Raw genomic sequence first — 13789 nt, forward strand, 5'->3', positions numbered from 1 at the left:
TCAAGAATTGTTGATTTGGTTAGGCCTATAAATTTTTCCTTATTAGTCCATTCTATAAAACTTTGTCTAAAATGGTAAGAGAGAGTTATATTAGTTTCATGACCTTTTGTTAATGTTAGTTGCTTAGAATTATATTGCCTTATGGGGTTTTTAAAAACATTAACAATTGAGGCATATGTATTAATTAATTAATCGGTTTTATCACTTGTAATTCTTTAGACGCGAAATTTTTTATATCAGCAATTTAAAATACTTTATACTGTAGTAAATCGATTTTGTATTGAAAAATTTGTAGAAATGTATTGTTTTAATTATTTATATTTTAGTTTTAATTATTTATATTCTAGCTTAATTATTTATATTCTAGTCTTAATGATATTTATATTCTAGTCTTAATGATCAATATTCTAGTCTTAATGATCAATATTCTAGTCTTAATTATTTATATTCTAGTTTATTTTTTACGTATAATATAATAAAAAACAAAATATGAAAATAAGAATAATCCTTCAAGAGTTAGTAATTTTTAAAAATATATTAATATATAACCCGGGGGGTGAAGCCCCCCATAAAATTTTTTTAGTTGAGCCCCCTGAGATTGTAAAGGCTAGCGACGCCCCTGCTTAACCCTAGTCTCCCCTATACTATTTAATAATTATGTAATTTAACTTCTAATATTTTGCAATTATATTGACTTCAATATAATTGCTATAAGAAGGTTATAATATATATAGCTTTGAATTAGTGATCTGCATCGGGCCTAATTTTTCAGGCCCGGCCCGAAATATTTTTAAAAAAGTTTACCCCGGACTCGAATTAATTTAAATAAAGAAATTGATTTATATAATTTCTCAAATTAAACGATATTTATTATATGGTATCTAGTTTCTATAAATAAAATAAAATATTTATATTTTACATAAAAAAATTAATCATAAAATTGATAAATTTATATAAAAAAATTTCTAAGGCCCACTCGACCAGAATTTTCTTTAAAAATATTCGGCCCCACCCAAGCCAAATCCAATTTTTTTTAAAAAAAATCCCGGCAGAACCTTGCAAATGGTACCTCTACAGGTCTCTGATTTAAAATTTTACAATCACAATACTATTTTTAAAATTAATCTTTTTATTCCATCAGTATATTCTAAAAATTAATATCTTTTCTTAAATTAAAATAAAAATACCCCCCCCCCCCCGCCTTGGTAAAAAAAAAATTATTTAAAAAACAATGAATTTTATATCCAAAAAAATAATTCCCCTCCCCTTTGGTGCCAGCTAGACGATAATTATAAGAATAAAAATATTTTAAGTTATTTATTTTTTTTATCTTGGAGAAAAATTATTATTAAAAATATAAACAATTAAATTAATATTAAAAAAATAAAAATTATAAAAAAAGAACCAAATAAATAAAATATAATATTATCCCGAAACATTTTATAAACACTTTTTTCATATGATCATTTTTAGCTTATTTCTTCATTGTTTATTTTATTTTCTATCAAATTTACCTTTCTTATATTAAAGTTTCGAAAATGACTTGTGAAATCTTTATTTAATGTATATTTTATTTACATGATAAAAGATCAAAAAATATTTATTTTTCTATTTATATTGCACATAATATAACGAAAAAATATATCTATGAATTTTATTGATGTAAATGCCCCGTCTATAATCATGTATTTTTTGAAACCATTAATTCCTATGGTGCATAAAACCGATACGTTTTTCCCCTTTGAAGGAGGGAGTTTGACGGATGGCCTCTTACCCAGAGGTGCCCATCTATATTGGGAAATGACGTGGGAATTGAAGCCTGTTTCATCTAAATAGAATATATTAATAGCACGTTCATCATATTTAAGCAATATTCTTTACGAATATTTATAACACCTGGGGAATTCCTTCTATCGGGTTCTTTTCCAACACTTTTCCTGCTCCATCCCATTGATTTAAGGGATCTAGATATTCCCGAATCACTCATTTTGAGATGAGGTGGTAAATTTTCCACTATATTTTTTATCGTCAATATAATTTTAGATTTTAATTCTGAATCATCATTTTTGTTCCTTCCTCTTTGATGGATTATGTAATCGGCCAAGGGGGCACCGTAGTATTAGGGGAATGGTACATCTTCACTGAAATTTTATTTTAACATCTTTACAATATATATTTTTACCTCTTTACTTTAAAAAAATTCAAAAAAGTTAAAAAAATAACGATTATGACAATTGTCACTTTTCTATGGTACATCTTCACTGAAATTTTTTTTAAAGACGTTTACAATATATATTCTTACCTATTTACTTTAAAAAAATTCAAAAAAGTTCAAAAATAACGATTATAACAATTGTGACTTTTCTGTGGTATCTTTCACTAAAATTTTAACTTAACATGTTTATATATTTTTACCTATTTGCTTTGAAAAATTCAAAAAAGTTCAAAAATAACGATTATAACAATTGTCACTTTTCTATGGTAAATCTTCACTGAAATTTTATTTTAACATCTTTACAATATATATTTTTACCTATTTACTTTAAAAAAATTAAAAAAGTTAAAAATAACGATTATGAGAATTGTCACTTTTCTATGGTACATCTTCACTGAAATTTTATTTTAACATTTTTACAATATATATTTTTACCTATTTACTTTAAAAAAGTTCAAAAATAACGATTATGACAATTGTGACTTTCCTGTGGTACCTTCACTAAAATTTTAACTTAACATGTTTACAATATATATTTTTACCTATTTGCTTTGAAAAAATTTAAAAAAGTTAAAAAATAACGATTATGACAATTGTCACTCTTCTATGGTATATCTTCACTGAAATTTTATTTTAACATTTTTACAATATATATTTTTACCTATTTGTTTTAAAAAAAATCAAAAAAGTTTACACTTAACGATTATGACTGTATTCAAATATATATATATGAGCTATTATTAATTTTGTTGTATTCAAATATATATAGATGAACTATTATTAATTTTGTTGTATTCAAATATATAGATATAACTATGATTAATTTGAATATGTAAAAAAAGAAAACGATGTCTATGAATATTGATAATTTTTGATTATTGTTGAAAAAGATACTTGTAATTTTTCAATTAATTATTTTTTGATGAATTTTTATGATATTTATAATTTTGGAATATTAAAAAGATGAATAAAAATGAAAAGATTTTAAAATAAAGAAAATCATTCTTAAAATTAAAAAAAAAGGAAATTAGAATTAAACTGGTTGTAACATTCGTAAGATTATTAACCGAATTCAATAAATTTTATATATTTATTTATTTATCAATAGATTCCTTCACTGTATTCACTCCCACTAGCCTCAGCAAAGAAATATCAATCCCAGGACTGTACAGTGGTGCCTTATAGTGATTGATCCAGGCTTTAGAAGATCGAAGGTCATTCTAATTATACATTGGAACTTAGGCCTATTCAAAAATAATTCGAATATTCGATTCGAATAATTCGAATATAATCGAATAATTACGAATAATAAATTATTTGTTTTATCTGAATACGAATAATCATTTATTCGATTCGAATAAAACGAATTATTCGTAATATTTAATAAATTGTTTAATAAATCTAATATTTGTCATTTCTATTTGTTGACCTGCCAATCTGGCAGGTGATGTGTTTGTGTTTATAAAAATTCTAGCACAAATTTAAAAATTTCTGAAGTGAAAATTTAAATTTTTATTTGCGACATTTTTTGAATCTCACGAAAAGTTTATTTTTTGAATCTCATAATAAATTATATTAAAAATTAAACAAACCATAGGTATATAAAAATATATTACATCTCTAACAATAATTATTGTTAGCTAACCTAATTATGTTAGAGGAGAATGCTTCTGATGAAATTATGCTTGATGTTGAAGATGAGAAAATTTCCTCACAAAAGAGAGTAATCATATGGTATCAATATCAAATCCTTAAGACGGTGAAAAGGCTGCTTGCAATCATTGCAAGAGTATTATAAAATGTAAAGGCAAAACAACCTCTTTTCTTATTAATCATTATAATAGGTTTCATTCACACCTTAGTAAAAAAAAAAAAATTGTCATTTTTTTAAAGTCTACATCAAATTCTTCAAAAAAATTAATTTTAAGGAGAATTTATTAAAATTATTGATAAATAATAATATACCTTTTAAAATTATTTATTCAAATGATTTTAAAAATTTTATAAGTGATCTTGATTGCTCTGTAAAATCAATATGCTCCAATACTCTTAAATTGCACATGTATAATATATATGCAGAAAAAGAACAGTTGGTAAAGGAAAAATATATAAAAATAAAAGTCAGATTAATTTTTCATCTGACATTTGGACTAGCATCACAGGTTCCTTTTTTAAGGCTAACAGCCCATTTTATTGATGATAATTTTAAAATAAATAACATAATTTTGGATGTCAGTCCAATAAATGAAACACATTCAGGTGAAAATATATTTAAAGCCTTTGTTAAAATATAAAATTTATAATTTAGAGAATAAAAATTTTTATATAACTTTAGATAATGGAACTAATAATAAAACATTTATTTATACATTTTCTTTAAAATATCCATTAATAAAAATAGGGCACATCCGATGCTTTGCTCATGTAATTAATTTAATATCCAAAGAAATTTTAAAAATTTTAGATCCTTCAATTCTAAAACTAAGAAACATTATTAGAATGATTTGTATGTGGTGGAAGGCAAATGCATATCGGATCCCCATGCTCTCGAAAATGGCAAGGGATTATCTATCTATACAAGGAACATCAACTGCTTGTGAAAGGCTTTTCTCAGTTGGAACTAATTTATTGTCAAAAAACCGCATGTCATATAAGGAAGAAAATGAAAGAAAAACTCTTAGCCTTAAATTGGCTTAAATTATAAATTAAATTAATAATATACATTTTAATTTTGTTTATAATTTGATTATATATTATTTATTATCAGATTATGATTACATATTATTATAATTTTTTCTGTTTAAAATCAAATTTGTAATAAAAAAATTTGTCAATATATTTGAGTATGATTTATTTTATTAAAAAAATTAAATAATAGTAGATTTTATTATTCGTACGAATTCAAATAGTAAATTATTCGAGTTTATTCGATTCGAATTCGTTTTTGAATAGGCCTATTGGAACTAGGTAAAAAAAAATATATATATATATATAAATTTTTAGATAATTTCGGTTTTCTTATTGATGTTATATAAAATTTGGATCATTGTATGGTTTTATTCGTATTTTTATATTTATTTAATTTTTTAAGATTAGTTAAAATTAGTTTTTTAAGTGGATATTGAGTACGCTTTAATGTATATTACGCAAATAAATTTATTAAGTTTAATACTTGAAAATATAAGTATAATTATATTTTTGTTGCTAATTTTAAGTTTCACGTTAGGTTTAATTATAGAAAGAAATATGACTTACGTTAAGATAGAGAGTAAAGAGTTAGAAAATATTAAGAATATATTAAGAGAGGAAGATAAGAAAAGAAATATAAACAACTTCATACGAACGGATAATTACAGACAGATAATTTGCTATAGTTGTGGTCAGCCGGGTCACATGTCGCGCCAATGTGAGATAACGAAGAATCTAAGATGCGCGAGGTGTGGCAAGAATGGCCATGTGGCTATAAGTTGCAGAGTAAACAATTCAATTGTAAGGTGCAATAGTTGTGCCCAAGAGGGACACACACAAGAAAATTAAAATAAATGACTAAGAGAGAGATATTGTAATTTTAATGATAAATTTTGTAATGATAATAATTTTTCTAATGTTAATAATTTTAATTCAGGTAAGAATAAAGATTTTAATTTTAATGATAAATTTTGTAATGATAATAATTTTTCTAATGTTGATAATTTTAATTCAGGTAAGAATAAATATTTTAATTTTAATGATAAATTTTGTAATGATAATTTTTCTAATGTTGATAATTTTAATTCAGGAATAAGAATAAATATTTAAATTTTAATGATAAATTTTGTAATGATAATAATTTTTCTAATGTTGATAATTTTAATTCAGGTAAGAATAAATATTTTAATTTTAATGATAAATTTTGTAATGATAATAATTTTTCTAATGTTGATAATTTTTCTAATGTTGATAATTTTAATTCAGATAAGAATAAATATTTTAATTTTAAGGCTAATTGTAATAATAATTTTGCTAATGGTGAAAATTTTAGTTCAAGTAAGAATAAGTATTTTAATGTTAATGATAAATCCGGTGATGATAATGAGTGTTTTAATGTTGATAATTATAATTTGAATAATAATAATAGAAGTATAGGTAAAGAGAGAAATATAAAGATAGAAAGTAGGAATTTTGAAATATATAGAATAAAAGGTTCAACTGGTGTAGATGTACAAATTAAATTAGAGGATTTTTTAATGAAAAATAAATGTCCTAGAGTCAAGATAAAGGCTGAAGAAGCAGAGATATGTTTTTTATTGGATACAGGAGCGGAGATTAGCCTAATGAGTGTAAAAGATTTTAATAAATATTTCCCAAAAGAAAGATTCATTACAAAGAAAATAAAAGTTAGACAATTAGACGGTAGCATGGTTAAAATAGGTTTTTATGTGATAAAATTGTTAGATATAAATAAGGAAGTAAAGTTATGGATTACGACACTAAAGATGGAGCCTATTTTAGGTTGGAATGACATTGAGTAGATAGGTCCTGAGTATAATTGGTGGTCTTTGTTTGAAAATGTCCGTGAGAAAAGCAAATAACGAATGAGATAATAAGAAGTGAGGATAAAGAGAAGACTGATTTACCTAGTGTAAGAGTTAAACAGGATATAGTTCTCGATGAACTCAAAAATCGAACACCAGATTTTTTAATTAGATGAAGTAACTTAGAAGAAAATAAGGAAATAAGAGATATAAAGACAATAGAGGTAAATACAGTCGAAGATAAACAACAATTAATAAAAAGGTAGAACTGAATGTTGTTGAAGACAATTTTAACAAAGAAATAAAGATTATTTTGAATAGATATAAGGATGTCTCTAAAGAAGAATTAGGGACTCTTAAAGATTTTGAAGTAGATATACGATTAGAACAAGATTATCGACCTAAATATTGCAGCACAAGAAGATTGCCGTTTTCGTGGATAGAATATATAGATAAAGAATTAGACAAGTGGTTAAAAGAAGGAATTATAAAACCAGTAGTGCATAGTGTATGGGCAACACCGTTAGTTCGCATAAGAAAACCAGATAACAGCTTAAGACTGTGTATAGATTATAGAGTATCAGTAAAGATATCCATTACCTAGAATAGAACAATTGCTGGCTAATTTAAGAGGAGCAACAATTTTTTCAAAAATAGATTTTTCGAATGCTTACTTGCAAATAAAGTTAAGTGAGAGAACAAGTAAGATATTAACGATTACAACGCATAGAGGATTATTTGCTTTTTGTCGTTTACCATTTGGTTTGAAAGTATCAGCTCCAATATCAAATAACTATGGCGGCATTATTTCAAGGAATAAAGGGAATAATGTATTATTTAGACGATGTTTTGATATCTGGTAGAACAGAAGAAGAACACAATGATAGGTTAGTTAAAGTGTTAGATATTACATTAGAAAATGCTTTAAAAACTAATATTAATAAAAGTGTTTTGGGAGCAAGAAAAATAAAGTATTTAGGACATATTATAAAGGGAGATGAAATTACTCCAATTGCAAAGAATATAGATAAGATAATGAATATGAAAGCCCCAAATAATAAAACTGAAGTACAGGCGTTTTTGGGAGCAACGAATTATTATCATCGGTTTGTTCAAAATTTTGCAGAAATCGCCTCACCGTTGTATGATTTATTAAAGAAAAATAAAAAGTTTGAATGAGGAGAAACACAGGAGAAAGGTTTTGAAACATTGAAGATAAAGATGGTAGAGAAACCGATTTTAAATTGTTTTAATGAGAAATTAGATATTATATTAGCGGTTGATGCATCTAATGAAGGTATAGGAGGAGTTTTATTACAGATGACCGATAAGGTGAGAAACCGATTTTATTTTTATCAAGACGGTTTAGTAGCACTGAGAAAAATTACTCCCCGATCGAGAGAGAGGCTCTGGCTGTGAAATTCGGGCTAGAGAAGTGCAAAGAATATCTGATTGGAAGAAGGTTTATTTTATATACGGATCATAAGCCGTTGGTAGATTTATTCAAGAAAAAAATAAAGAATTTATGATGTCACCAAGACTATAGAGATGGTTAATTTTAGTTGGTAATTTCGATTTTGAGATAAGATTCAGAGCAGGTAAACAAAATTGTTTACCAGATATATTATCGAGATTGTTTAAAAAAGACAGTGCAAACAAGGATACAGTAATCAATAGTTTAGAATATATAGAAGAGGAGTAAAAATTAAATAGTAAAGTTATAAGAGCTTTGAAGATAGATACAAGAGAAGAACCGATAACGTTTGAAAGAATAGAGGAGATATCCAAAAAAGATGAAGAATTAATAAGAATTAGAACTTGTTTAAAAGGAGAGGCAGAATGGAAAGGTGAAGACAAAGCTTTTAAAAATATAAGGAATGAATTAAATATAGAAGACAATTGTTTATTGAGAGGATATCGATTAGTGATACCGATTAAGTTAAGAAAAGATACATTAGCCGTATTACATTCAGGACATCAAGGCATAGAAAGAATGAAGAATAAAGCAAAAGAATATATTTGGTGGCCCAAGATGAATAGTGAAATTGAAGAATTAGCTAGAAGCTGCGAGACATGTAACATGTGAGCTAATGTACCACCAAAGAATAAAGCAGATAAATGGCCAGAAACGGACATTCCATGTAAAAGAATACATGTAGATTTTTTAAAATATGAAAAAAGAAGATATTTTATTATGGTAGATGCTGGTTCGAAATGGATAGATTGTCAACAGGTTTCAGGTTTAACGACGAAGATAGCGTTGACTAAAATAAAAGATTTTGCAGGTAAATATGGATTATTAGAAACTTTAGTTTCGGATGGAGGCCCAGCATTTATAGGTAGAGTTTTTAATCAATTTTGTGATAGGTGGAATATTAAACATTTAGTATCGCCACCACATTACCCGAGAAGTAATGGGCAAGCCGAGAAAATGGTAACTATTGTTAAAAGCTGGCTAAAAAAAGAAAAATATGGAGAGGGAAAATGGTGGTTGTTATTATTAGCATATAACAATACTAAAACGAGCAAAGGAAATTCACCATCAGAGATGTTTTTAGGTAGAAAAACAAGAACGGAATTAGATTTTTTGAAAGAAAGAATAAAGAAAAAGGAGGATACATATGATGATAAATTTAAAGTTGGAAGTCTAGTATGGATTCTACTGTTTGAGGGTCCAGTTAAATGGGGGAAGGGTATAATAAGTAAGAATATAGGGGAAAAAAAGTAGAAGTAGAGATTGAAGGGCAAGAAGGCACTTTTACTAGCAAGTAAAAGATATGGGAGACAATTAGAAATAAATTGATGATAGACATTATTATGGGAATCATATTGATGATAGACAAAATGATGAGAATCATAATTTACCAGGGGATACAATTAAAAGAAATAAATTGATGATAGACATTATTATGAGAATCATATTGATGATATACTTAATTATGAGAATCAATTGTTAAAGAGATAAATTGAGGATAGACATAATTATGAGAATCATATTGATGATAGACATAATGATGAGAATCATAATTTATCAGGGGATACAATTAAAAGAAGATAAATTGATGATAGACCTAATTTGAGATTCATATTGTTAGATGAAAGAAAATTGATGATAGACATAATTAGGAGAATCATAATTTCAAGAGATCAATGAGGAGAATAATCATTCTCGAGGAAATAAATTTAATGATAGACCTAATTATGAGGGTTTAAACGGTGAAGAAATTATCAGGTGAATAGTAGATTATTAGAAGATTATGAAAGATATATATTTTTATAGTAATTTTATAGATGGCATCATATGTCAGAGTAGGAAATAAGATTATCAAGATGGAAATCAGAGAAGCAGATGGATCGGCCGAATCAAACAGATGGATCAAAGCGGCAAGGGCAGAAGCCCAACAAAGATACGGAGAGTTACTGCAGGAAATACCCAGAAAACAAAGATAGAACGACGAATGGAGCCATATTGGGTTCGGAAGAATCGATTAGCATGTTGGGCGTGCGGAGGAATGCATAAATTAAGGTTTTGTTCGACGACAACAGCGTCCTCAATGAACGGTTCAGAGTTGGAGGTGCGAGAAGGTGGGGGACTAACGAAGGAAGCCTTGGAAAGCTAATCTTAAAGGGTGGAGGTGTTGTATTCTAATATATATATGAGCTATTATTAATTTTGTTGTATTTAAATATATATAGATGAACTATTATTAATTTTGTTGTATTCAAATATATAGATATAACTATGATTAATTTGAATATGTAAAAAAAGAAAACGATGTCTATGAATATTGATAATTTTTGATTATTGTTGAAAAAGATACTTGTAATTTTTCAATTACTTATTTTTTGATGAATTTTTATGATATTTATAATTTTGGAATATTAAAAAGATGAATAAAAATGAAAAGATTTTAAAATAAAGAAAATCATTCTTAAAGTTAAAAAAAAAGGAAATTAGAATTAAACTGGTTACGGTCTCCGACAAGTGATTATAATTGAGTGTAACATTCGTAAGATTATTAACCGAATTCAGTAAATTTTATATATTAATTTATTTATCAATAGATTCCTTCATTGTATTCAGTCTCTCCCAATAGCCTCAGCAAAGAAATATCAATCCCATATTAAGGACTGGTACAATGACGATTGTCACTTTTATATGGTACATCTTCACTGAAATTTTATTTTTTACAATATATATTTTTACCTATTTACTTTAAAAAAATTTTAAAAACAACGATTATGACAATTGTCACTCTTCTATGGTACATCTTCACTGAAATTTTATTTTAACACATTAACAATATATATATTTTTATCTATTTACTTTTCAAAAATAACGATTTTGATAATAATATTTTTCTATGATGGTACATCTTCACTGAAATTTTATTTTTACATCTTTACAACATATATTTTTACCTAAAAAATTTAAAAAAAGTTCAAAAATAACGATTATGACTTAATTTAGTCGACTTAATTAGTTCTTTTAGTCGACTTAATTAGTTCTTTTAGTCGACTAAATTAGTCGTTTTAGTCGACTATATTAGTCGTTTTAGTCGACTAAATTAGTCGTTTTAGTCGACTAATAGACTAATTTAGTTACTAAAGTTTTTAGTCGAATTTTTCGACTAAAACTATTAGTTAGTCGTCTGTTGGTCGACTAAATTTAGTCGATTAACAACACTGCCCTCAAGTGCTAGTGTCGAGAGATTATTTAGTAAGGCAAAACTTATACTTTCTCATCGTCGCTCTAGACTTGGGGATGATAATATTGAAATAATTTTATTATTAAAATGCAACAAATTACCAAAAATATTTATTTTTATTACATAAATTTTTTTATAATCCAAACTAACTATATTTTAATATTTATAAATGTTGATTTTTATAAATTTACTATACAATAACATTATAAGCAAAAAATAAAAAATTTGTATGTAAATTTTTTTTATAAAATGTAGCTAATAGCGAGCTACTTTTTTTGACAAATAGCGATAGCGGAGCGCGCTACTTTTAAAAGTAGCGTTTAACAACTCTGGTAGGCATTTCAAACATGATGGAATACATTTCCGATAAAATCAGATTTTTAAATTTTGAAAAAATAACACATTGTCTGAAAAAAAAGACATTGATTGTAGCATATATAATTTTTTGTTAAGTTGGGGATGAGGGGGATTTTTATTAGCTTAAAATGATATTTACTAGAACAAGTTTCCAAAGGAGGGAAATTCCCCCTCCTGGCTACGCCCATGACTCCAAATATCATTGATGACACTTTAAAACCTAATAATCAGAGATCTATTGATGCTTAATATTGGTATTGACCGATTTATATTTTTGCAAATACTAAATTATTCAACCCCATAAAGGTTAGTCGATAAATCAAATTAATTGATTTTTATATTCACATCTTGATATATAATATTCACAATTAAAGTGGGTTGAAAAACTACTTTATAAAAGCATATTTTTGATCGCTCAAATTAAGCAGAAATATCAAATCACATTCTAATATCATAATAACCCATATTTCAATGCTGAATTTTTTTAAAACCCCCTTTTGATTATGTAAATTTATATACCTGTTGAGGGAAGTTTAATGCAATCTTCATCACAGAATATAACTTCATGCAAAATAGTTCGATATTCGTAATTGATATATAAAGTTTTAGGTTCGCCATAGCAAACATCGTAAAATCCGGGGAGGTCAGCCTAGCAATAATAAAAACATGTATAAAATAAACAAAGTGTTTTTCCTATTGCGAAAAAGTATCTGTAGTATGAAAATTTAGAACAGGAGGAATGCGAGATGTAATATGAAATGATCATAAAATTAACTACTTTTTTCTTATGAGTTGTTATTTAACTAAAAAGTAGCTTTATATTTAAAAAAATCAATTTGGAACAAATAATGAAATGATTTCCATTGATTAATGTCAATATGTTTTGTATTTTCCTTCAGTATCGTGTCACTATTCCAAATTTGTATATTTCGATAGCGTATAATTTTTATATCATGTTTTTCCTTTCAAATTATAATTTGAAAATTAAAATAGATTTAAAAATTATAACAGGCATATATTGTAATGTAACCCCGAATCGTTGGTTTTCAACTTCAGGCAAACTAATCATTCTTGTCTGAATCTTTAGAATTTATATTTCACACATAACATTGTATATTAAGACAGAACTGATAAGTATCTGAAATCCTATAATCGAATGGTCAGCCTGTTAAATTTTAAACCTTTAGATACCGTTAAACTTTTGAAATGTTAATATGGCAGTAATTATTTAGGACTATTTTATCCCAAAATAAAGCATTGCAAGGTAGGCCCGATACCGGCTCAAAAGAAAATTCGGCAGGTTAAGGATTCTTTTCAAAAAGGTTGGGTTTGAAACAATTAAACATAAATAAATGTTTTCTTATGATTTTGATTGCATTTAGGTTCATAAAAATGCGTTTTATTTATATTTTTCTAAAAAAAAAAATAGGATAGGTTCGGGCCTAAAATCAAGATAAAACTTCCTACCGGGTCTAAAAATTAATAAAAATGGAATTTGCAGAGCCCTAATCCAAAGCCTCTTGATTTTGGGGTAATCATTTTTTATTTATAAAAAAAATTTATTTTTTGCAAAAATTGGCAACTGTTTAAAAATAAAGTTCAAACACTTATAAGGCCTTGGGAGTATTTATAATCTATACAGCAAATTCAATACAAAATCAAGGGGCGTTCTGAATTAAGCATTCAGTTGCTTTAGTGTCTAACACTTTTACTAATGTAAGGGTGGTCTGGAATAATATTGAGGCAATATAATAATTATTATTTCAAAAGTCAAATAGGAAAGTTGATTGGGATTCTCATTCAATCTAGCCTTGATGACGATGTTATATTTAAAATATTCAATCTTTTTCTAAAGTCTGAGACAAGAACTCTTTGTTTGACGGAAGCGGGGGAAAAAATGAATGATTCGTGTTTTATCCTTGAGATAGGCCCATGTCCATTAGTTTTAAAACTCTTTTATATAAGGTCTAAATTAATCGGCATTCAATATTTTA

The 13789-nt window shown here is 26.3% G+C and overlaps 1 protein-coding gene across 10 annotated transcripts in view; it reads right to left on the reverse strand.

Annotated features, from left to right (window-relative positions):
• Window positions 1-13789, reverse strand: part of LOC135922942 (dnaJ homolog subfamily C member 11-like) — a 90112-nt gene that overhangs the window by 16064 nt on the left and 60259 nt on the right. For all 10 annotated transcript variants that reach the window (XR_010571079.1, XR_010571080.1, XR_010571078.1 and 7 more), the window contains one exon: window positions 12315-12444. Coding sequence is in view for 3 of the 10 variants with exons in the window: in XM_065457488.1 (XP_065313560.1) it covers window positions 12315-12444 (130 nt within the window). In the remaining 7 variants the exon portion in view is untranslated. Of the gene's footprint in view, window positions 1-12314; window positions 12445-13789 lie in introns of those variants that run through there.

The sequence above is a fragment of the Gordionus sp. m RMFG-2023 genome, chromosome 1, assembly GCF_954871325.1.
Source record: "Gordionus sp. m RMFG-2023 chromosome 1, tfGorSpeb1-WG-v2, whole genome shotgun sequence".
Taxonomy (NCBI): domain Eukaryota; kingdom Metazoa; phylum Nematomorpha; class Gordioida; order Chordodea; family Parachordodidae; genus Gordionus; species Gordionus sp. m RMFG-2023.